General features: G+C 44.7%; 1 protein-coding gene across 1 annotated transcript; it reads right to left on the bottom strand.

Moving 5' to 3' along the window:
* RELL1 (RELT like 1) lies at positions 1 to 26,346 on the bottom strand. The gene is made up of 7 exons (XM_082238283.1): positions 26,142 to 26,346; positions 10,534 to 10,761; positions 9,480 to 9,551; positions 8,775 to 8,832; positions 7,679 to 7,918; positions 4,719 to 4,975; positions 1 to 3,162 (listed from the first exon to the last, which is right to left on the bottom strand). The coding sequence occupies exons 1-6, from the start codon at positions 26,230 to 26,232 to the stop codon at positions 4,756 to 4,758; spliced, it is 909 nt and encodes a 302-aa protein (XP_082094409.1). The 5' UTR covers positions 26,233 to 26,346; the 3' UTR covers positions 1 to 3,162; positions 4,719 to 4,755.
* Positions 26,347 to 26,607: the final 261 nt, after the last annotated feature.

The raw sequence follows: 26,607 nt of genomic DNA, 5'->3' as shown, positions 1-26,607 counted from the left end.
AAAAATAATAGCAATTTCTGATACAGTGGTACCTCGGCTGTCGAACGTAATCCGTTCTGGAAGACTGTTTGACAACCGAGGTGCAATGGGCTGTCAGCAAGTGCAATGGGGAAAATTGGGAAACACGCCTTGGAAGCCGTTCAACTTCCGAACGGCGCGTTCGAAAATGGAAGGAATTACTTCTGGGTTCTCGGTGTTCGGGTTCTGAATTGTTCGGCTTCTGAGACGCTCAAAAACCGAGATTCCACTGTATTGAGACAAAGTGATCCTACCCAACCAGGAATCGCATAAGCCAAAATCCTAGGCCACCCTTACAATGGTGTAGCATCAGTTGCTAACACCCAGGGTGGCGCCAGCCCCCGCCACCAACACTGCTGGAGCAATCCCACCCCCAGCGGAAGAAAGTAGGGCCACGCTGAGCCGCCTGGGCAAGGAGGAGCCTGACCAGGCCGCAGGTGGGGTCACCTGGTCATGCCTGCTCAAAAACTGTGCGCCTGGGGCCCCCTGGCACCCCCACACTACACCCTGATCCTTAACTCCTATGGGTAAAAGGTAAAGGGACCCCTGACCATTAAGTCCAGTCGCGGACGCCTCTGGGGTTGCGGCGCTCATCTCGCTTAACTGGCCAAGGGAGCCAGTGTTTGTCCGCAGACAGCTTCTGGGTCATGTGGCCAGCATGACTAGGCCGCTTCTGGCGAACGAGAGCAGCGCACGGAAACGCCGTTTACCTTCCTGCCAGAGCGATACCTATTTATCTACTTGCACTTGACATGCTTTTGAACTGCTAGGTTGGCAGGAGCTGGGACCGAGCAACGGGAGCTCACCCCATCATGGGGTTTTGAACCGCCGACCTTATGATTGGCAAGCCCTAGGCTCAGTGGTTTAGACCACAGCGCCACCCGCGTCAACTCCTATGGGTAGGTGTGACTAATTCATCATACCCTCCATTTTTAAAGAGATGGGTTTGGTTCCTCGTGTAGCCCAAAGGACACCGTCTACGCATGAGAAGGAACTATGGAGCAAGTTTCACAGAACTATGATAAACAATCGCTTTCTTTGGATTTGCACCATAATTATTATGACACTGCAAGGTCACTATGCCACACTGTCAATCTTAGGTATGCGACAACATCAAAAAGCCAATTTGGGGTAAGGGGTATTCTTCATTCCCTCATTCACAGGCAAACGTTTTCTGCAAAAAGTGCTTTCCTCCTCCTGTTCGGCTCAGGCCTAGACAAATGTACTGGATATCTGGCAAGGGGTCTGTTTATTTAACCAAGTCATACCTAATTTTAAGGGAGCTATCACAATACAGTGCAACCTACATTTTCGTCTACTTCGAAGCCATTACTGTTAAGTGTTGTTGTTATGATAAAATTTCAGGTTTATGAAGCCCACAGAACTTGTATTATGCTTATGTGAATAAGGCTTTTGGGTTTGTTTGTTTTTGCTATTTTATTTTAAACCTTAAATGGAGGGACTAAAACTAGATGCAGCATTTTCAAAACAGGCTTTGGTTTATTTTATTTTACCTTATTTATTAAATTTATATACCACCCTTCACCCATAGAGCTGGTGGTGGCTCACAACAAAAAAATACAAGATAAAAAACACAAAATGCGTAATAAAAACACGAACGAAAATGAAACAATAACCCCCTCCCTGAAACACATTTATAGGGTTTAGCCCTGGTTAAAGTTGAAGTATTACTTCTCACGCCTTTTATATGAGCCCATTTCCATTGTGCTACAAATATATTTTTTGATGTGCATGAATAATCAATTTCTGCTAGTAGATCCTAATTTAAACTACATAGAGGTAGGGAAAGTGCTCCCAAAAAAACAGAAATCTCTGAATTGCAACCTCCTACTTTTGCTTGGTTCAAGCTGACAAGATTTTATTTTACTGTTAGAGTGGGCAGCTTCCTAATCTGGGCATCTTTATAAAATTAGTTATGTATATACAGCGAATCTGTTGCAAAGAAAAGAGTGAGTTGGTTTTTTTAACCCTGATAGTCTAATGGGTTATCTTCCCAGATAATGCCCTACCACTATCATGAAAAATATTCCTCACAGTTTAGAGGCCATTTGGCAATGAACAGTAGCAGCTTCTCTGAAACATGCCACTAGTGGAGAATTTCAGAAGGTTCATTGCCTTCAAAGTTTGCCTTGAAAAGCACCGTCAACCAAAAGTAAAAATATTTCTCTCTATATATATTTGTTTATTTGTTTCATAAAATTCATACGCCGCTTGATTATACAAAAACCTCATAGCGGTTTACAAAAAAAAGATAAAATTATCAATTAAAAAATGACAATAATTTAAGGCCAATGCATGCAGAAAGTCATCAACTACCTCCGCAGTAATTCAATCACAAATCTGCAGGAGCAGAATATGGTGTTTTGAAGTTCTTTCGGGATTTAATACAACATCTATCAAGGTTCATGACCAAAACAGGTTTGTTAGAGATCATAGAGCAGGCTTCCTCCACCTCGGCCCTCCAGCTGTTTTGGGACTACAACACCCATCATCCCCGACCACTGGTCCTGCTAGCTAGGGATCATGGGAGTTGTAGGCCAAAAACATCTGGAGGGCCAAGGTTGAGGAAGCCTGTCACAGAGGTTGCTTTGAGCACAAAAACGGTAATTGTGTAAGTATACTGAGAAAATACAATTAAGCAATGCTTAATTTAGCAATCATTGGCATTTAGCAATAAATGCAAAATATAGCTCGACTTTGGTCACCTCCCCTACAGAAACAGCCAATATATAAGACTTTGCTCCTTGGTACATCAAACACACAACAACACATTTTAACATTGCACTATGGCAGCAGAGGCATCTTGGCAAACTGATTATTGTTTGTCATTTCTAAGAAGGATTTCATTCAGTTCAACTTTATTCGAAGTGGAAAAACATAATGTTTTATAAATATAAAAATTGCTGACTGTGTGCTCCAGTAACTTGTCAAATAACTAAACTGTCCTTAAAATTTTAGTTACTAGAGCACTTAAAATACCTGGGACCAAAACCTGCATGGATTCAGCCACAAAAATTATGCGCAGCGCTAGTGCATTTATATACTTCTCTTCAGAGACGCCAGTGTCCCAGTTTTGAATTTTCCCCAAAGCTACTGTGTGTGCTTTTCCTCAAAAGCCTCCATCTGCAAGAGAAGAGAAACAGAAATGTGCCTCACTTTAAGGGACAAACGGCCATTTTCCAATGTGCATCTCTTTGGCAGAGGGCCTTCTCAGTGGTGGTGCCCGCTCTGTTAAACGCCCTCCCATCAGATGTCAAGAAAATAAACATCTGACTTTTAGAAGACATCTGAAGGCAGTCCTGTTTAGGGAAGTTTTTAATGTTTGATGTTTTATCATGCTTTTAATATTTTATTGGGAGCTACCCAGAGTGGGCAGAAACCCAGGCAGATGGGTGAGGAATAAAGAAGTTGTTGTTGTTGTTGTTCCTTTAATATTAAACTTGGCCCGATAACCTTGATCATTGTACAAAGCATCAATATTCTGCAGTTCAGTGCTCACATTTTCAAGGGACACTTACTCCGAGTAGACCCACTGAAATTAATGAACAGGGCTACGCTAGGTCCATTAATTCCAACAGGTCTACTCTGAATCAAAGTGATAATGCCACCCATTATCTCCATGCATATCCACAGACAGAACGTTAATAAAGGTAAAGGGACCCCTGACCATTAGGTCCAGTCGTAGCCGACTCTGGGGTTGCGGCGCTCATCTCATTTTATTGGCCGAGGAAGCCAGCGTACAGCTTCCGGGTCATGTGGCCAGCATGACTAAGCCTCTTCTGGCGAACCAGAGCAGTGCATGGAAACGCCGTTTACCTTCCCGCCGGAGCGGTACCTATTTATCTACTTGCACTTTGACGTGCTTTCGAACTGCTAGGTTGGCAGGAGCAGGGACCGAGCAACAGGAGCGATGAGGAGATTTCACCCCTCCCATATCCAAGAATCTGCTGATGTTCTCTGCTGATTCTCCAGAGAGGAGGGGGCGGTTTCTACTCTCTACTTATTCTGCTCCAGCCTCTCATCAAAGAGAGAGAGAGAGAGAGACTGAGTGTTAGAGAAAGATCGTGTGTATAGATAAGGTTGCCGCTAAGAGCAGTTGCAGACACACAGTACAGTTCAGCATTTTCGTTTAGACCTCATTTAGCTCTGTACATAGTTGTGTATTATAGTTGTAGATAGAATAAAGAAGGTATTCTCCGAGTAGTTTATGCTCTGCTATACTCTGCTGTACTCTGCTATGCGACGACTGTCTTCTTGTTGGAGTGAATCCGGTGCTCACAACTCTTAAGCAGTGAGTCCACAGCACTTTGACCTGTTCCTGTGCAAAAGGTGGTCTCTGGAAGTGCTACCCAGCTCGCCTAGCCCAGTCGGGGCTGAAGTGTATGAGTCCAGTTGGTGGCACTGGCTCAAGGGCGATGCTGACAAGCTCACCCCGTCACGAGGATTCGAACCACCGACCTTCTGATCGGCAAGTCCTAGGCTTAACCCTAGGTTTAACCCACAGTGCCACCCGCGTCCCAGAATGTTAATAGCTAGAGACAAAAGACACTTTTGGAGTTTAGGTAATGATATTATCCCTCACAGACCTGAATTTTGTCAGAAACATGGCAATCTTGCGATTTATAAACCTACCTATAAATTATTTAAAGTCCTATGTTTCGAACTGACAACATACTGACCTCTGCTTGGACTCCCATCACTTTCTGGGTCCAACTGTCATGCGGAGCCAGATCTCGATCTATCCTCTTGCTTGGCAGGAGTGCGCTGCTGATTATCTGGTACCTGTTTGGCAGCAGGTGTGACTGGTGCCTCTTTCGAGGCTTCTTTGACAGGGGTTGCCGGCATTTCACCATTGAGGCTTTCGACGCCACTGACAGACACCAAGTTCTTACGTTCCTTAGAAGCAGACTTGTGTTCCACCTTTGTCACTCTAAACCTGTTGGGACAAAGCTGAGCTATTAAAGCAATCCAGCATTTCACTACCACCTCTGCAAAATTAGGAAAGGTTTCTCTGAATTTACAATTGTATTAGTTTTGAAATGACTGAAGGGCTTATCGCTTTGAAAGACGTAAGACAGATGATCTTGATGGGAGATTGTTTTTGGAGGACAGGAGGCGGGCGGGTGTAGGGGACTCCCTGGTCCTGAACAGGGTAACTGTGCCCCTGAAGGACCAGGTGCGCAGCCTGGGAGTCATTCTGGACTCAAAGCTGTCCATGGAGGCGCAGGTCAATTCTGTGTCCAGGGCAGCTGTCTACCAGCTCCATCTGGTACGCAGGCTGAGACCCTACCTGCCTGCAGACTGTCTCGCCAGAGTGGTGCATGCTCTGGTTATCTCCCGCTTGGACTACTGCAATGTGTTCTACGTGGGGCTACCTTTGAAGGTGACTCGGAAACTACAACTAATCCAGAATGCAGCAGCTAGACTGGTAACTGGAAGCGGCCGTCAAGACCATATAACACCACTCCTGAAAGACCTAGATTGGCTCCCAGTACGTTTCCGAGCACAATTCAAAGTGTTGGTGCTGACCTTCAAAGCACTAAATGGCCTCGGCCCAGTATACCTGAAGGAGCGTCTCCACCCCCATCATTCAGCCCGGACACTGAGGTCCAGCGCTGAGGGCCTTCTGGCGGTTCCATCACTGCGAGAAGCAAAGGTAAAGGGAACCAAACAGAGGGCCTTCTCGGTAGTGGTGCCCGCCCTGTGGAACGCCCTCCCATCAGATGTCAAGGAAATAAACAACTATCGGACATTTAGATGGCATCTGAAGGCAGCCCTGTTTAGGGAAGTTTTTGATGTTTGATATTTTATCATGTTTTTAATTTTTTGTTGGAAGTTGCCCAGAGTGGCTGGGGAAACCCAGCTAGATGGGCGGGGTATAAATAATAAATTATTATTATTATTAACTATCTAAACAATATGTGGAGAAGTAGGTGGTTAGAAATTATGGCTGCACTGCAATTACAAATTCTAGAAGAGTAACTATGTTGACAAACTAATGGATGCTCTTTTAAGAATTTGTCCCTCCAGAGGAGAGAGTCTCAAACATTCTACCGCTACGATAATTCTGATCACAATTCAACTGTTATCATTCCCTAAATATTATTCCCCCACCTCTCTTTTGCACTTTACTCACTGTTCCTACCAGCACTACAAATATGGGACTTCATCAGAATGTAGAGTGTAAGCTGGAGCTTACAAACCATGCAGAAACAAAAATGTGTTATAACACACCTACAAATTTGTCTTTGGCTTTTTCCTGTAAAGCAGTTGCAGCAAGGGGTCATGAGTCCCCTTTCAGTTTTGAAGTGGGCACGCCCAGCCCGACAGAGTCAGGATGCCCTAGAGTTCTCTGCACTAACGCAAAAACCTACGGAGAAATGTCTCCGTTCGCATGGAGCTTCCAAACTCATTTTCTCCATCAGTTCGTCCTCGACAATACCACAAACAAAGGGAGCGATATTCCAGCTGCTGTGCAGCTGGGATTACGAGGGACCAGGCCTACACAGGAAAGAAGCTGGCCAATTTCTGCTGAAGAGATAGACTGGCCTGTTTCACATTGTAGTTGAACTAAACTAGACGTAGGGTTGCCTTATCTTGAAGAGCAAAAAAGAGGACGACTCAAGGCCTCTTTCCCCCAGCTTGGGCTGGCAGAAGCCATACCTGAACCAACACCCAACAAACAACACCCCAAATGTTGAAGTTGGAAGGAGAAAGTGTGATGGACCTTTAATACCAAAATCCCAGGCATTTCCTTTAAAATGTGACACACACCCCCTCCCTGTAGTGATCAGGTGGGATTGCTATGAGGAATTATAACAAATATAGAGTAAGCCATCTGTGTCAGCAATGAAAGCATTGCGTTGACTGGGTTTAAACTATTTTGATATAATTCTTGATCAATCCACACCTCTGCATCCCTGTTCCATTTCTCTTTCTTGACCAGTCACGCACACTGCCAGTTGCTTTGCCAGGCAGGCATCCTGGGTCATCAACGACAGTGGGCAGCTTCTTTGATGTAGCTTTTCTGATATGTTAATCTTAGGGCCAGGAAACAGATCTCACCTGAAGGTGATAATGATCGCTGTCTTCCTGGCCATCCTTCTTATCATGTGTATTGCTTGTTTATGACCTCAGGGGTTGCCAAATGCACTCCTTTGTAGTTCTGTTTTGTTTACCGCAGAAATATGTGTGCTTAATTCGTTTTGGTAGTTTAACTTTGTCCCCATGTGGGGTTTGTTGAAATGCTTAGAAGAAATCTGATTGGTTCTTACGAACACTCTGTAAAAAGTTCTTTTGTGAATAAAATGACCTGGGCCAGGGGGTGGAGGCAGAGATTATTATACGCACCCTTCCCAGAGTCTTGCTGGTTCAAGCTTCTGTGTATATTCTTATTAATCAGAGTTCAATCCTTCCTTTGCTTTGGGAACGCCTCACCTCCCCCCCCCCCCCGATGGGCATGTTGCCCCCCGCAAAAAAGAGGACATATCCAATATTTCCTGGACATATGGAAACCCTAAACTAGAGTTAAAATGTGAAGGTGCACTACGATCACGCACGCCACCAAAACTGTGAATCCACCACAGTACTGAGAATCAAGTCACGGTTTCACCTAAAATGAAATTATAAACGGGCACACCTTCCAACAGACAACACTGTAACCTCCCCATGCCGGGCTCTTCTTGGGTCTTTGGATTTTTTAGCTGGACTGAACAGGTGCCACCTCTTCTGATTGCAGCGGCTACAGTCACCTGTTCCGGCTACTCCACCAACCGTATGCAAATGGCGGCCTCGGCAAGTGTGTTTCAGCTGAGGGCCTCCGGACGATGAGGGAGACACTGGACTTGTTGGACTGCCTGGCGTAGTCGGACTAGTAGGGCTATATTTAAAGAGCAAAAAACACAAACGTTACAGGACAGAAACGTAGTGTGGTATGGTGGTGGACATGTTGTGGTGGACAGAGGATGAGGTGGTTGGACAGTGTTCTCGAAGCTACTAGCATGAGTTTGACCAAACTGCGGGAGGCAGTGGAAGACAGGAGTGCCTGGCGTGCTCTGGTCCATGGGGTCACGAAGAGTCGGACATGACTAAAAACAACAACAGTGCCGCTTGTACACATTCATCACCTTTTAGAAAAATATAACAACAATAAAAAAATCTCTATTTAAAGAGGAGGAAGGGCAGGTGCTGTCACAAGCACAAGTCAATCCACAGCTGGCTTCTCAACAAGCTTGCAATGCCAGTTTCTCCTGAGTGAGACCCTGGAGGGGAAATGGTTTTAACAGTGAGTCGGCTTCTAGAACAACTCTCCCCCATCAAATGTTTGCGCCTGTACACAGCCTAAGTATGTGTGACCAGAAATATTCTTTCACCTTACCTATGTTTCCTTGCCTCCTCATGCTCTCTCCTGCTCTACTGGATGTTTAAATTGTTAAAGTTCGCCAGAGAACTTACCTTGATGATGCGATTATAGGTCCATGCATATGTGCGAGCATATTTCTTAACTCACAGGATTTTTGTAAAAAGATGCCCCTATCTCTAGCTTAATGTAACATGCACCCAACTTTTAAAGACACGTACATGAAACTTTAAGAACTTCATTATTACAGTACAATCTGTCTGAGAAAGCTTGCGTTTGCAAACTTCAAACAAACCACCTTCTGCAACAACCTCAAAAACCACTAACATCTTGTCTCCACTGAATGTGGAGCATAAAATAAAAAAAAAGGTTTTACCTTTCAGGATCATATACAGAGTTATCTGCCACCATGGCCTTCAGAACATCAGCGTTAGCTGCAAGAATTACATAAATAAGAAATACTTAACATTTTGGGGTTGATCTCTTTGAACGTGGCTGGCCTAACTTGGACATTACGCACACTTATATCAATAAGATTACATGCCGCAAATAACATTCGTTCTACTCCTGACCCCAAAGCAGTTTGAATCCTTGGGAAAATATCTCTTTGGAATGTATGAATGAGAAAGTGTATACGATGCGTGCTGTGAATTAAAAGCCCTAAATTAAATGTCTTCATTACTTCCAAAGGTTGCATATTGGCGGTGAGAAGAGGCAATTCAAAAAGTGGGAGGGGGTCTCTCCCCCCCATGCCCCCACCATTCCCCCTCTCTCTCATTTACACATATATCTTGAAGCCATTTTGATTTGAGAAAAGCATTGGAGAGAAAAAAATGATTGCCAGGGGGTGATCTTTGTGGATCTAGCAGCATATGGTGTGGGTTGGCTCATAAATATTCCTCCCCCTTCCCTCTGGCTGCTGATACATGTCTAACTGATGCCTCCAATTGGAGCCAAAGGAAGCTTAATAAAAACGAACCTAAATTCTGCAGATGGGAGGCATAGTGAGGAGGGGAGGCTGTGGGACAGAGGTTCCTCATGACCTGCACATTCAATTTTTTTAAATAGCTGTATCACATACCTTCGTTTTTCATAATGTAGTCAACTATTTTCCCCACGGTGTCACCATTATCATTCGTACTTTCGTTCAGCTCTGGAAAGAGAAAAAAGATTTGGATTGTGGGCTGGATAAATAACCAACCAGGAATGGAGATGTAAAGAATCTGGTAAAGTTAAAGCTATGGTGGCTTTGGTGGGGAGCAATGTCTCCCTGAGCGGGGAGGAATAGAAAAATTGCAATAATGCCATGTTTTCCTCCTTATCAAACCTTACTTTGCTGCTTTATCATAATATGCACTGTTTTTTACCATTTGACATACTGATGAAATTTACTCAGAGTGAAAGGTAAGACTACTTTTATTGCCATAAAAATAAAACGTATGCACATAACTTATTTTAATAACTGAAGTCTTGCTTTCCCAGTGTGATGGATATGGCCTGTTTTTGTGGACAATTCTGTGAAGTTCAGGTGTAATGCTTATCAGTTCTGGCCTTGGATTATGTTCAGCAATACAGTAGTACCTTGGAAGTCGAACGGAATTCAACTTCCGAAACGTTTGGAAACCAAGGCACAGCTTCTGATTGGTTTCCGATTGCACAGTTGTGCCAGAAACAATAGTAGAAGCCACGCCGGATGTTCGGTTTCTGAAACAAGTTCAAAAACCAAAACACTCACTTCCGGTTTTCGATCTTTCGGGAGCCGGAACGTTCGACTCCCAAGGCATTCAGGAGCAGAGGTACGACTGTAATACCTTTAGCTGGGAAATAGTTATGGTAAATTAGTAAACTACACAGGTATCATATTTTGAAAATCACAGGCCCTGGGCCAAAACCTTGCTAACCTGCTGAATGATCTGGCTCTGGTCATCAGGGAAATAAATAAATCAATTGCAAGGTTAAGCACAGTTTTGCAAGTTTCCAAGGTCCACCTGAACAGAGCTTGCAGACCACCAGTGTATACAGACCACAGTTTGAGAGCCTCTGATCCAAGCAGTATAAAAATGGGATTAATATGCTTGTTATTCCTTATTTCCACATTAGCACAGGCACCAGACTTTTAAATCATTCTCGCCTACCTATCTTTTCCCCAAGCTGCTCCTCCTCTTGCTCAGATTCTGTTGTACAGCGATATCCTTTTTTCTTTAGCATATGGCAGATGAAAACCCCCAGGAGTCCCATGAGGAAAAAGACAGGAATCAGGAAATATGCAATATATTCGGGGTGTTGCCCATTTCCTGACGATCCACTTTCAGGTTTATTTGCAACATCATCTGCGCTATGGCTTGCCAAGGTACGAGGGCCCCCTATGAAAACAAGGGGGGAGAAAGACTACAAAATTAGTGAGATTTGTACAGCAATGCTGATATTTTATGCGCTTCTCAGTCCAGAAACTAAATGTTCCCCAAAAGCAAGGCACCGGATGAGCAAATCCTGGATACTGTAGCCAAGTATGTATTTCATTTTGATGGCAAGTAAAATTGAATTCTATAATGCAATTGTTTAAATTACTTTAATTTAGCTGTTTTGCTTAAGCATAATTATAGAGTTAACAACATAATTATAAATTAGATTTATCCACGGCATTGCATTATTATGTGTTACAATGTTTCGTTATTTTTATGCATTAAAAGAACGAATTCATCGACAAGAAGTGGGCTTTGCTCGTGGAAATATATACCGTATTTTTCGCTCTATAGGACGCACTTTTTCCCCTCCAAAAATGAAGGGGAAATTGTGTGCATCCTATGGAGCAAATGCAGGCTCCTTGGCTTCAGCGATAGCAACGCGAAGCCTCCGAAGAGCAGAGGGAGAGCTCCTCCCGTGCTCCGGAGGCTTCGCGTTGCTTTCGCTGAACCCCGCCTGAAGCCCCCGGAGCACAGGGAACTCCCGCTGCGCTCTGCGGGCTTCAGGCAGCTAACCGCAAGCCTTCGGAGCGCAGCAGGAGTTCCCACTGCGCTCCAAAGGCTTGCGGATAGCCGCCTGAAGAGCGAGAGGGGTCAGTGCACACCGATCACTCTTGCTCTCCAGGCTTCGCTTCGCTGAAGAGGCGCTGCATAGTTTCCCCTCTCTGCGCAGCGCCCCTTCAGCGAAGCGGGAGGAGAAATGGAAGGGGCTCCGTTTCTCCTGCCGCTTCGCTGAAGGGGCGCTGCGCAGAGAGGGGGAGAATTCCCCCCCCTGTTCTCCCCCTCCTATGCTCTGGTGCGTCCTATAGAGCAAAAAATACGGTAATCAAACTTATTGACTCAATTTATACAATCACACCATACTACTTAGAGGTGATGTCAAAAGTGGCCAGCAATGGTTCGCAACTCTGTATGACAACCAGTGCCAGAAAACCTTGGAAAAACCATTGTCACAGCCATGCCTCCGTCTCCAAAGGCACCATGGAAACAGGAGTGAAATTAAGAAAGCCAAGTGCTGAGAAGAGTTGAAATGAAAGAAGACAAGCAGCTGTACATTAGCTTGCTTATTCCAAATGCTAAAAAAGAAAGAAAATGGAGCCTGTACAAAGCCTCTGAGTGCTTCAGAAATGCCCACAATGTAGTATGCAATATTTCAAGTTATACCAGACTATCTTTGTACACAAAGAGAAAATGTGACATTTTAAGCAAAACTGGAATAGTTCACACCTTCTTTGAATTCTTCACTTATTCGAGAAGGAAGCTAAGCTGTAGCCCTTTCTACTTTACACCTCCACTTAATTTCTAACACCCTAATATTTAATCATGCTTTCCTCACAAAACCACAGTACCAGCAGAGACACTTATTTACACAGAGCTTCTAAGGGTAAAGCCCAAGCAATATTTATAAATTCCTAATTTCTGAAAAAAATGTGACTTCCTGCTGAATATCCAGCATTGCTTCCAATGTTTGGAATAGATAAAACGGTCTGTCTGCAGGTGGACAGAAATTCAGAGCTATGGTTTCCCTTCATCTGCAATGTGCTAATTATGAGAGCTGCCAGAGTTCACACCAATTCCTAGACAAAACTGTGGTTTTGATGTGTAGCTTTCATTTCCCCCCCTCCTTGGGTTCCTCTCTCTTTTTGACAAACAGAATCACATAAGGAATCCAACAGCGTAGTCAATCACATCAGAGACAGTTCAGCAGTTGTTGTTGTTGTTGTTTATTCGTTTAGTCGTGTCCGACTCTTCGTGACCCCATGGACCAGAACACGCCAGGCACTCCTGTCTTCCACTGCCTCCCGCAGTTTGGTCAAACTCATGCTGGTAGCTTCGACAACACTGTCCAACCATCTCGTCCTCTGTCGTCCCCTTCTCCTTGTGCCCTCCATCGTTCCCAGCATCAGGGTCTTTTCCAGGGAATCTTCTCTTCTCATGAGGTGGACAAAGTATTGGAGCCTCAGCTTCAGGATCTGTCCTTCCAGTGAGCACTCAGGGCTGATTTCCTTGAGAATGGAGAGGTTTGATCTTCTTGCAGTCCATGGGACTCTCAAGAGTCTCCTCCAGCACCATAATTCAAAAGCATCAATTCTTCGGCAATCAGCCTTCTTTATGGTCCAGCTCTCACTTCCATACATAGTTCAGCAGTACTTGACCATTGTTAGCATCCTTCTGCCTCGAGAGAGCACAAACCTGGGCAGTGTGAACGGAGGTCCTGGGCTGCCCAGGCGGCAAAACCCCCCTCTAAGTCTCTCTGATGTGGTCCAAAGGAAAACAAAGCAATACATTTGGCACCAGCTTGGCTGCAGGAGTTGCCAAAAGGAGGAATACAAAGCGCCATCCAACCATCTTCCAATCTGGATTTGTGCAGGATTTACTCCTTGGCCTTTTCTCCTCCTTAAGATGTCCCGCAAGGCAGTGGAGGTTTAGAATCAGAATTTTCCTTCTCAAAGATGGGCTATCTTCCCAGGTTAATGAGCCCCATCTGCCCCTCACTTCCCTCTGCAGCACATGCAGAAACTGCCTTATGAACCATTGAACCGGCTATTGGTCCCATCCGCTCAATCTGCCAGCAGAGGCTGGCTTTGCATACAGAGGAATTCCCTAACTCACCAAGCGTTTGAGACCCATTGGCTACCTTCATCTGGTTTAGATAGTCAAAGTCATTTCCCAGGGTGTGGCTGCTGTCACATGCTGGTAGCTTTTAGGAGCTAGAGGTGAGAGCTGAGTGGGGTACAAAGATGGACCAAAGTGGGGACAAAGGTGAACAAACAGAAGGAGAATGACGTGTCCCCCAACAGAGGTACAGTGGTACTTCGGGTGACAGACGCTTCAGGTGACAGACGCTTCAGGTTACAGACTCTGCTAGCCCAGAAATAGTACCTCGGGTTAAAAACTTTGCTTCAGGATGAGAACAGAAATCGTGTGGCGGCAGTGGGAGGCCCCATTAGCTAAAGTGGTACCTCAGGTTAAGAACAGTTTCAGGTTAAGAACGGACCTCCGGAACGAATTGCGTTCTTAACCCGAGGTACCACTATACTAGGTAAGGTAAAGGTAAAGGACCCCTGGATGGTTAAGTCCAGCCAAAGGCGACTATGGGATTGTGGCGCTCATCTCGCTTTCAGGCCGAGGGAGCCAGTGTTTGTCCACAGACCAATTTCCAGGTCATGTTGGCCATCATGGCTAAACTGCTTCTGGTGCAGCGGAACACCACGATGGAAACCAGAGCTCACGGAAATGCCGTTTACCTTCCCGCCGCAATGGTACCTATTTATCTACTTGCACTTTTTGGTGTGCTTTTGAACTCTTAGATTGGCAGGAGCCGGGACAGAGCAACAGGAGCTCACCCCGCCGCGGGGATTTGAACTGCCAACCTTCTGATCAGCGAGCCCAAGAGGTTCAGTGGTTCAGACCACAGCGCCACCCGTGTCCCTTTAATACCACTTCCTCTTCCCTAATACCCCATACATCCTGGAGGTTCATATACCCCCATCAGATACGTGCCTAGGGTGGAGCAGAGGTGTAACAAAACAGATGTTTCTATTTAAGTACAGTGGTACCTCGGGTTACATACGCTTCAGGTTACAGACTCCACTAACCCATAAATAGTACCTATGGGTTAAGAACTTTGCTTCAGGATGAGAACAGAAATCGTGCTCCGGCGGCACGGCGGCAGCAGGAGGCCCCATTAGCTAAAGTGGTGCTTCAGGTTAAGAACAGTTTCAGGTTAAGAACAAACCTCCGGAACGAATTAAGTACTTAACCCGAGGTACCACTGTACTGAAGTATAGCCAAGAGGAGACAGTTCTCTCTTGAACTGACTATAATTGCAAAAATGAGACTTTCTGCAGCACCAAGTATCTTTATTTTTCTACTAAAATATGAAGAAACTGATCTCAGAGACCTAAGTTTGCAAGGAGCAAACTAAATTAGACAGGTGATGAAAGTCAGCCGGATTTTCATGCTGCTAACCCACAAGTCTGTCTGTGCAAGCTGGCTAAAGCTAGCGCCTTCTATCAGGAGGAAGTTTCACTCAAAGTAAAGGCACAAGACTTTCCGCTCTTTAATAGCAGCAATGATGTCATTTCATCTTCCTAATCTAGCCCTTTAGGAAGCTTGCAAGCAGAAAACAAAAAGCTGGCAGACAAACGGCAAGAAATGTTTTCCGCAGGGTGAGAAAAATGACCCTCATAAGCTCATAAGTTCGGTCACAAAAGCAAGAAGAGTGAATAGCCGCTAGATATATGTTTGTGTTTTACTTTAAGGCGGTCAGTGGATTAAACAGTTTTTAGCTAATAATAATAATAATAATAATAATAATAATAATTTATTATTTGTACCCCGCCCATCTGGCTGGGTTTCCCCAGTCACTCTGGGGGGCTTCCAACAAAGATTAAAAATACATCAAAATGTCACACATTTAAAACTTCCCTGCCTTCAGATGTCTTCTAAATGTCAGGTAGTTTTTTATCTCTTTGACATCTGATGGGAGGGCGTTCCACAGGGTGGGCACCACTACCTTCGTGGTTTGATCCTGCTGGGTACTGTTTCTCCAGCATGTCACCCAGGCAGTGGCAAAGCAGAACCCTCCAGCTAGCAGGATTGAACCCTCTGCTCATCAGCTGTTGAGCAGAGGGCTCAATCCTGCTAGCCCTGCTCCTTCTGTACTTCCCTGTGGGGAACAAACCACCACCACCTTCAGATGACAGACAGGAGAGTGGTCTTAACTACCTGAAGAAGTTGGCCCAAAGGGGTGGGTGGAGATAATAATCTGACCCACTGGACGACAGGAGTTCATCACTCCTGCCTAATGGACTAGATCTGAATACTAGATAATCTCCCAGTTTCCTGGAACAATTGTCCTTCTGTAATTCACAGCTGACTTCATTTTATTTTTGACTGATCAGATGCCCAACCTTGCCTGCGCTCTATGGCAGCTGGTGCTTACAAAAACTGAAGCAGTTTGCTGAGTGGCTTCTATGCTCCTATCAATTTACAAGTTTTAACTTTGATGCTTACTGGCATTTTTATTTATATATTTTCTTTTGTGCTCCAAATTTAACCAAATCGGCTGAAATCATGAAGAAGCAGTATTGAGAAATCTGAGAGGGATGAAAAACAATAAAATCAAAGTAGCCATGTTGGTCCAATAGTGTGTGGTTACTATCTTTAGGAGGACCAATTTTTTTTATTAAAAAAAGAATATGGTTAGCGAGTTTTGAATTCACCAAAGCTCATCAGGATGGATGATAAATATTGGAACATGAAAGAACTCTCACTTCTTTGTGAATTTTCAAGTCGACCCTGCTAAATACAGCTTTTGGACTTTACAAAGATAGTTGATGAAACTGATCTTGTCTTTACTAACAGAACAGCAAAATGTAAGGCATATCACGCTGCTTCTGTTCCTGCTGAATTCGCTATTCAACGCTCAGCAAAGCTGATCTTTCTCTTCCAAAAAAACCACACAAGATTCACTAAACACCAGACAGAAACAGAAGCTGCATCGTGGCTCCTTTTTAAAGAATATAGCTGAGCACCTTGGAGGGGGTGTTATGTGAGTTTAATAATGTAAGTAGTGGCCTATTTTATGAGGTGCTAATAAGTATTACCGAGTTAACATAAGGTATTAAGTACAATGGTACCTTGGGTACCTTTGGCTGGGATGCGGGTGGCGCCGTGGGTTAAACCACAGAGCCTAGGGCTTACCGATCAGAAGGTCAGCGGTTTGAATCCCCGCGACGGGGTGAGCTCCCGTTGCTCAGTCCCTGCTCCTGCCAACCTAGCAGTTCAAAAGCACATTGAAGTGCCAGTAGATAAATAGGTACCGCTCTGGCAGGAAGGTAAACGGTGTTCCCGTGCGCTGCTCTGGTTCACCAGAAGCGGCTCAGTCATGCTGGCCACATGACCTGGAAGCTGTACACCGGCTCCCTCAGCCAATAAAGCAAGATGCGTGCCACAACCCTATAGTCGGCACGACTGGACCTAATAGTCAGGGGTTACCTTGGGTTAAGAACTTAATTTGTTCTGGAGGTCCATTCTTAACCTGAAACTGTTCTTAATCTGAAGCACCACTTTAGCTAATGGGGCCTCCTGCGGGCCGTACCGCCACTGCGCGATTTCTGTTCCCATCCTGAAGCAAAGTTCTTAACCCGAGGTACTATTTCTGGGTTAATGGAGTCTGTAACCTGAAGCGTCTGTAACCCAAGGTACCACTGTAAATGCCAAGAAAACTATGACTACATCTGATGTAACACTAGTAATATATGATGGGAGAAGAGGCCTGGGGGGGGTGAAAAGAGGGGGCTGTTTTTTCTAAACCTTCACATCTCTAGACAGAAGAGGGAAGTGAATGAACATGGCACTAAACTGATCAACTTGTAAAAAACAGTAAACATTAGCCTCCCACCTGCCAGCCAAGAACATGCATATAGACAGAGACAGCCCTCTTACACCAGCCCCTGCCTATGTGGTACCCCTCCAGAGCCAGTGTGGTGTAGTGGTTAAGAGCGGTGGACTCGTAATCTGGTGAACCGGGTTCGCTTCCCCGCTCTCCACATGCAGCTGCTGGGTGACCTTGGACCAGTCACACTTCTCTGAAGTCTCTCAGTCCCACTCATCTCACAGAGTGTTTGTTGTGGAAAAGGAAGGGAAAGGAGATTGTTAGCCACTTTGAGATTCCTTAAGGGGAGTGAAAGGCAGGATATCAAGTCCAAACTCTCCTCTCTTTCTCTCTCTCTCAGAGTCCAAACTAACTTTGGTTTTGGAACAGACTTCCAGAACGGGTTAAGTTTGAGAACCAAGGTACCACTGTAATCCACAACCACCAGAGGGCACCAGGTTGACACAGGCAAGAGAATTTTTGAGAGCAATTTCTCTATAAGCCAAAATGTTCAATCTAGTACAGGGGTCTGCAACCTTTAAGACGAAAAGAGCCACTTGGACCCGTTTCCAAAGAAAAAAAAACTGGGAGCCGCAAAACTCGTCATTATAAAAATAACTTTTTTGTCACTTTTTTATTATTTCTTTGTTTGACCCCTCAGAATTACTCCTCCTCATAGAAATAAACGTTAAATTAACAAGTTACCTTTTTGTGTGTGTGTGTTCTTCACTCCCCTTCAAAACAGTGACCAGTATACATGCCCCCTTTCAATGCAGTGACCAGCGTACATGCCCCTTACAATGTAGCGGGCGGGCGGGCGGGCGGGAAGGTGACATCGGGACGGTGCGTGACTAACGCACGCAACTGCCCCCATGCGACGTCACAGCCAGTACAGCGCCCGCCACAGTGGGGAGTGTCAGGGCGCACAATGCGCCTCCTCCCCTCGCTAGTATCTGCCCCAGAGCCACGGCAAAGGTGTAAAAGAGCCACATGCGGCTCCGGAGCTGCGGGTTGCTGACCCCTGATCTAGTAGAATCAAAACAGTCACACCTGAATTGTAGCACTTTAAATTGCAAGTGATGGATTTTTTTTATATAAAAATTTGCAATTTTAAAAAACCATCTCAGCACCAGGTAAAGCTACATTCCAGTAAATGATACATTCATCTACCCTAGTGCCAAGATTTGCAGAAATCAGTCTGCTGTTTAGAGAAAGCAAACCTTTGAACTTATTTAGATTTCCCTTCTCACACAAACATAAGCCAACCATAAAATCACAAATCTCTCTGAAGTTCATCTTGCATCCTTTAGCTAGCCCAATAGGGATTAAGTAATACATCTGTATGGTTAAGTTAAGGATCAGGAAGTGATGGCCAAGAAAAGCTGTAACGTGAGTCTCAAAAGGTAATTGTAATCAAGTTATCCGTACTTGACTTCACTGTTAAAATGGACCCATCCTCCCTTATCTAGCTACCCATTCATATTCCCTTCGGTCCTTTGCCTCCACAGAAATGTGCTGCTTGCTCCTGCTGTCTCAACTTTTTCTCTCCGTTAGCTGTTCTCTCCCTGCGATGTTGCTTCTACCATTCACAGAAACCACTAGCCATTTCCTCACTGGTAAATCCAAGGGTCTCTGCAGCCTATGGCCTCCTCCTCCTGCTTCCTGACCTCTCTGCTGCCTTTGATAATCCATCAAAGTTATCACTTGCCTAACTCCCTTTGTTCCCTAGGTCTCCATGATAATATCCTTCATTAATTTTATTTCTGTGCAATCAATTCTTTTAATGCTGCCGCAAGTGAAAAGGCCAAGCCTTTTTTTTTTCCTCCCCTCGTTCCAGCCGCCAGGCCTATTCAAAATTCAGCTACCATAATCACTCGCCTCAGCCACCACTCCAACCACAATTGTTCTACATAAGCACCAGCACTAATACCCTGTTCACTCCCAGATCCAGCAAAAGCGCCTCATTTATAGTTTCACGGTTCTTCATAGTTTCCCACTGACCTGATTATCTCTTTGCTTTTATATCCAGATACATCCCTGTCCAGAAAGTCTCCCAGCAACTGAATTAAATGTGCACTCACCCTGTTTATCCCATCTACCATTTCCATCACCTTCCTTGGTTCTTTTCCCGCGGTGAAATTTTAAACTGTAAGCTCCTCAGGGCAGGGACCTGTCATCATATAGTTTGTATATACTGACTGTTTTTAACACTTGATTGGGAGCCGCCCAGAGTGGCTGGGGAAACTCAGATGGGCAGGGTATAAATAATTTGTTGTTGTTGTTGTTGTAAAGCACCATGCCCAACGGGTGACCAAAAGGATCCCTTCCTCTGACATAAGACGACTTCCACTGGAAGGAGGGAATTTTTGGATCCAACCCATTGCTCTCCCCCCCTCCCCAAAAAACTGTAATTATTTAAAAGTTTTTAAACAATAACACAATTCAAACCCAACACATTTACAATGTGATTTAAAAGGTGATGTACATACAAATGTGTAAGGTATTTTCCTGTTACGAGGATCACCACACAACACAACCCACAGGTAAATTTGCATTCACACCCGCCCACATTCTCCCATGATGTGGTACAGAGATGTGAGGATCCACACAATCCATATTGTTTATAAAAGGGGACAATACCTTATCAAGCCTGTCCTAATAAACCCATTGATGGCAATATATTAGAACCATCAACTTAGAAACATGCATGGAATTCCAGGTGAACAAAGCAAGCCAGTGGGCATAATATATGACTAGACATGTCCACTAAAAAAACCTCAAATCAGCCTTTTGTAGAATTACAATGTAGAGCGCTTAATAATAAACTGACACATATTTTCTGGCATGTGCCCCATTAATAACCTTGCAAATCAAGCTGTTCCTAATTTTCCATGTCCTCTTATTACTGAAAGAAAAAAAAAATATTGTTTGCCAATAGATTTTTTTTTAAAAAAATCACATAATGGATAGTTTCCCATCTTAAAACGTCCTGTTCCAGCACAGTACATAAATCTGTCATGCACATGCAATAATTTTATGGGACCAAAAAATAAATTCTCCATGACAAGGATTCTTTATAAAAGTTTCAAAGCAATGACAGAGCTTTTAACAAATGCAAAGAGAATGCACCACACATTCCCTTCCCCCACTGCTGCTGAGATGCACTCCTTTGCGACAAAGTACCTAATGAAAAAATAAATTAACGAGCATACTGTAGATTGATGCAAAATGTGTACATAGAAGAACAACAAGTTCCAATTTAAACATGTGTCAGTTTCAGAAGCCATATGCATAACATACTAAGTGTGGGCCAATCATTTATTGCTTTATTTAAATCCTGCTCTTCTTTCAAACGTAAACAAAATTCTGGTTACAACAACGAAAAGAGCATGTTATGAAATATATCAACCCTGAAGAATATCATTAGATCAAACTATGCCAAGAAAACTTAAGAGCAAAGCTGGAGGCTGCAAAAGACAGCAACATTTTTCAGCACCTCATTCTTGAATATAAAGGAGTAGAAAATTGAAATGAACCTGAGAATCACACATTGGCTTGTTAGAAATTACTGGTGTTCGCTTTCAAAGGGCAAAACTCTATTTTGACACCAAGCAAAGCAGTCAGTATGTAGTTTCCATGTTTATCTAAGGAAAACAATGCCTGGTTTCTCCGCACCACCAGTTACTGCTTCTCATTCAACCTCACCTGTCCCAGAAATATTTCTAACTCATGGTTAGGAGAACCAGAGAGGGTAAGCCCAATTAGAAATGCTATCCTTCTTGCTATAACTATTAAGTGCCACACTTTTTATTCCAATCAACTTTCATTAGGATGGAGAAGGCAAACAGAATCATTTTCCTGATGGTCGTTCCAAGAACCCTAAACACCTTCCTGGAATAAAAAAAGGTAAAGGAACATGTACCGTATATTCCTGGAATATACAGATTCAGCCCAAGGGCTTGTCCAGTCACTTTCCACTTTCCCAGGAAAACCTGCTGTTTGCCACCAAATCAGAACAAACGGCAACAGCGGTGTTCAAAATTAGCCAGGCGCAGGCATGTTTTGTGACTGGCAGGGGTCCAATTGCAACCACATGGAGATTTTTCTGGATGCCAGGATGGCGACTGACATCTCTGGCTGGCTGGCCGGCCCCTCCAGCTTTCTTAAGCAGATAAGCAGAAGCTTATTTATTGATTTATGTCCCATATATACAGTCCTTTTTCCCCCAGGGAGTACTCTAAGGGTATGCAGTACCGGCACATCTCCTTTTTTGTTGTCAAAAAGTGTGGCACTGTAACAACTTCATGGTGAGTACTAGCGCCTATTTTACTGGGGGGGGGGGAGCACTGCATGGTTCACACTCTCCTCAGTTACACCCTAATACATGATACCCAGCTCTACCTCTCTTTCAAATCAGAACCAGTGAAGGCGGTGAAGGTCCTGTGTGAGTGTCTGGAGGCGGTTGGAGGATGGATGGCGGCTAACAGATTGAGGTTGAATCCTGACAAGACAGAAGTACTGTTTTGGGGGGACAGGAGGCGGGCAGGTGTGGAGGATTCCCTGGTCCTGAATGGGGTAACTGTGCCCCTGAAAGACCAGGTGCGCAGCCTGGGAGTCATTTTGGACTCACAGCTCTCCATGGAGGCACAGGTTAAATCCGTGTCCAGGGCAGCTGTTTACCAGCTCCATCTGGTACGTAGGCTGAGACCCTATCTGCCTGCGGACTGTCTCGCCAGAGTGGTGCATGCTCTGGTTATCTCCCGCTTGGACTACTGCAATGCGCTCTACGTGGGGCTACCTTTGAAGGTGACCCGGAAACTACAACTAATCCAGAATGCGGCAGCTAGACTGGTGACTGGGAGCGGCCGCCGAGACCACATAACACCGGTCTTGAAAGACCTACATTGGCTCCCAGTATGTTTCCAAGCACAATTCAAAGTGTTGGTGCTGACCTTTAAAGCCGTAAATGGCCTCGGTCCAGTATATCTGAAGGAGCATCTCCACCCCCATCATTCTGCCCGGATGCTGAGGTCCAGCGCCGAGGGCCTTCTGGCGGTTCCCTCATTGCGAGAAGTAAGGTTACAGGGAACCAGGCAGAGGGCCTTCTCAGTAGTGGCGCCCGCCCTGTGGAATGCCCTCCCATCAGATGTCAAAGCGATAAACAACTACCTGACATTCAGAAGACATCTGAAGGCAGCCCTGTTCAGGGAAGTTTTTAATATGTGACATTTTAGTGTATTTTTCATCATTGTTGGAAGCCCCCCAGAGTGGCTGGGGAAACCCAGCCAGATGGGCGGGATGCAATTAATAAATTATTATTATTATTACAACAACCCTGTGAGGTGCCAATACTGTGACAGACCCAAGGTCAGACTAGGAGACTGTGACAGACCCAAGGTCATGCAGTGAGCTTCTTGACCAGGAGTCAGCAAACTTTTTCAGCAGGGGGCCGGTCCACTGTCCCTCAGACCTTGTGGGGGCCCGGACTCTATTTTGAAGGGGAAAAATGAACGAATTCCTATCCCCCACAAATAACATAGAATTGCATTTTAAATAAAAGAACACATTCTACTCAAGTCAAAGCGCCAGGCAGGCCCCACAAATAACCCAGAGGTGCATTTTAAATAAAAGGACACTTTCTAGTCATGTAAAAACAAGCCAATTTCCGGACCATCCGCGGCCAGATTGAGAAGGCGATTGGGCCGGATCTGGCTCCCAGGCCTTAGTTTGCGTACCCATGTTCTTGACTGAATGGGGATTTGAACACTGATCTCCCAGGTCTGAGTCCAGCCCTCTCACCACTACACCACATTGGCTTCCTAGAGGGCTCTAATAAGGTAAATAAATATGGGGAAAGCCAAATGTCACTTAGAGAAAGTTCTAAAATATTTTCATTGAAATAATTTTCATTGTAAATTTGTTTTATTCTGGATTGTTTGGTTTGATGTTTTGATGTGTTGCAAACTGCTTTGAGATTTCTTTTCTTTAAAATATAAAGTGGTATAGAAAATAATAATAATATGATTATATAGCCAAAATAAGGCAAGGAGCTTTCAGCATGACCGAGAGAGCCCAAGTCATTTGCAGAAATAGAAATCATTTCAGGGGAAAAAACCTAAATTGGGAGAAAACCAAACAACAACTGAGCATGCTCAGAATGTCGAGTGTCTGTTGTGAGGACTAAAAATAGAAAAACTGGGTTTGGGGGAGAAATATAATGCAATGCCCTGAAAAAAGGCCAGGCCGGCAGGCAAACTTCAAACTGCAACATTTTGTGGCAGATCAGATCCCTCATACAGAATCATCTAATCAATGAATTGTAGAATTGGAAGGGACTATGAAGGTCATCTACTCAAAACTCCCTGCAATTCAGGAATCTTCTGCCCAATTTGGGGCTCGAACCCAAAACCCCACTGAGCTATTAGACGAAGCTGCCTTTTCAGTAATATACATTTGAAACAACTGCAGCAGACTTTTAAAAATAAACTTTAGTCTAAAAATGTATGTGCCAGCTACATGCATACATAAAACATAAGCTCCTTCTTTTAAAGTACAGGAAATGTCTTCATGTCAATACAGCCATACAAGATACCCACAAGAAAAGCATGAGCTCCAGTTTAATCACTTTTTAACAATTTGTGCTATCCCTGACCACATCAGTCCACAGAAAAAGTTTTGCAGATTTCCAACAACTCCCAATGCAACTCAGCTAGTGAACAGTTTCATTTTCACCTTCCAAAACCCAACAAAGTTTCAGCCCATAAGTAGGCTCTCATTGCACGGTTTACTACAAGTAAACAGCTCAGGGAAGCTCAAAATACTGGGGGTGGGGGAAAGTAAGGGAGATGGTAGAGAAAAAGCAGCTGTACATGAGACAATTTAATAGTGTTTGTGTTTTAATGCAAGTATTCCAAGGCCAGATTTCCTTATTCCAACAACCAGTGTTGTGTCTAAGATCCAGAACAGGGAATTAGCAGATTGCAAGAGAGAGACAGAGACAGAAACTACCCTTGATTTTCAGCAACATAGTACACTATCAGCAAATCACAAAAAGTATTCGCTAAATTAACCCATCCCCAAAATACTAATTAACCAAAGAATATAACCGTTTTAATCCTCCATAACACAACACCAATGAGTCACAGTTCTATGATCTATTGCTGTTATAGGAAGGAATGACAGTTATGAAAGCAGAAAGACTCCAACCATCGTGACTTAGTATCCTGTAAAATAGAGAACTTGAAAAGGTGATAGAGGGCAGAAATGAATAAAAAATACTAAAGGAGGGACACACTAATGGCTACTTTTTACTTTATATTAACATAGATTATCTGCCACCATTTACCAACCCAATTCCGCAGCTGCTTCACTGAACTATCTTTCCATCACAGCTCCACGTACAAATATATTGATAAACATAATACAATTTACAACTATTAACTACCCTTCAAAGTACGTTCACAAAGGTGGTTAACACATAAAATAAAGCAGCTATGTAATTTCTTTTTAGGTATCTTGAACATGCACTAGTGGGGCACAATTAAGTGGACTGAACTTTTGACTGAGGAAAAGTCAACGGAGGCATTGCAAAAAAAAAATCCTGTACGTTAAGGAATCAGCATGCAGTCTGAGTGACAAGTCTTCCCAAATGCAGCAATCTGTTTCATTGCACTCAGTTGGAACTTCCTTGCATACAGAAAAATGCATACATGTGGTACTGTTGCAGAGAACTGATTTACACATAATTTACACTCTAGTGTTCCTACAAGTAAGTGTCTCCCGTGGAGGAATCTTGTAACATGGACTCACAGTGGCATCTGGCACTATTTCACTGTAAATCTGGTAATAAGATGAGGATAACTGAAATTATTCAGAAGTAATTACACAGCAAGAAACAGCAGAGAAACAGCAGAAGGATTGCAATAGGGGGCTGGGGAAAGAAGGCACCAAAGTGCTATTTCTGGATGGATAATTTCTTTGGAACAAAGCTTTAGGTGAAGCCAGTGATTGGTTGCAAAAAGGATGAAAAATGCAACGACCTGTGAGGCACAGTCTACTATCAGTTTTGCCGATTGTTCTGTATATATCGCCTTGACTCCTTTTATGAAGTGAGGCAGAGTCGACCACTCTCAAAGTCTGAATCCTAGAGAGTGCAAGAACAGCTGTGGTTATCTGGAAAAAGCCTAGCGGCTCTTTGCACATGCCCTGAAGCACAGTTTCACAGCTGAGCTGGCTGGGAGCCAAAATAGCCTCTGGAAATGAACTTGAACTCAGCGGCCGAAGCCAGATGTTGTCCTTTTGCACAACGGAGGTTGTAACAAGCCCAACCCTTGGAGGTCATGTATTTACTTTCTGGCTGAGGAAGAACGATTATGGGGAAAGGAAGGAAAAAACCCTATAAAGAAAAAGACTGAACTAGAATCGGACGTGCAATTTAAAAAAAACACACACACACACACAACTGCCCCATTGCTGTGAGTTTGACAGCAGCCTGACACAGCAGCTGAGATCCACCTAAGGGATAAGCTTCTGCTTGCTAATCTGCCAGGAAAAGCTTAGTTTCCGCATAACAGGATGGCCCAGTTGGGAAAATTAAAAACAAAAAAGGTGGCGCCAACCTTAAGCAAGGAGTGTGAGAGAGAAGCAAGGGAGCGGGGCTGGAGGGAGGGAGGGAGGGCTTCAAAAGTCAGGCGGGAGTGAAAATAAAAAATTAATCAACAGCAAGTTGGGAAGTGCTGGAAAAAAGCAGATGAATAACGGAAATTCATGGGGAAGAGAGAGAGCTAAGCCCCCACGATGGAGGGCAAAAGACAACTGCCCCCCAGGGTTTCCCCTCCCCATCCCAAAATGCAAAATATAAAGTATGTGCCCAGAAGGAGGAAGCCTTTTCCGCACCCACCGGGAGCCGAGAGGTTGCCCGCCTGGGCGGACGCGGCTTGGAAGAAAGCAGCCGGGTAGGCGGGCGTCGCGGCCGGTCCTTGAGGAGCCATCCCTGGGCGAAGAGACCACCCGCGTCCCGGGACACTGGGGCGCCTGGGCTGCTGGGGCGTCTGCGGCGCGCGCAGGAAATCTCCCCCAGTCCGCCCGGGCGCGGCTCTGGCGTCGAGGCTCCGCCCACCTCTTCTCCATTCCTCCTGGGGGGAGAGAGAGCGCGACTGAGCATGCGCGGTGGCGCCGCCGCTCTTCGGCAAGGCTGAGGGGAAGGCGGAGTTTCACTGTGGAAAAGGCAGCTGGAGGCGAGCAGGCTGCTTTCGCCTCAGTCGGGCGCTGTCCAGTCAGGCGCTCTCGCGCCACGAGGCTGCAGCGCCGAGCGAGCAAAGTCCCAGTCAGTTACTTTGCTCTAGTTATGAGCGCAGTAAATGTAA

This window comes from Podarcis vaucheri (genome assembly GCF_965113315.1).
Source record: "Podarcis vaucheri genome assembly, chromosome: 9".
NCBI lineage: Eukaryota > Metazoa > Chordata > Lepidosauria > Squamata > Lacertidae > Podarcis > Podarcis vaucheri.
This window is presented reverse-complemented; position numbering and strand designations above follow the sequence as displayed.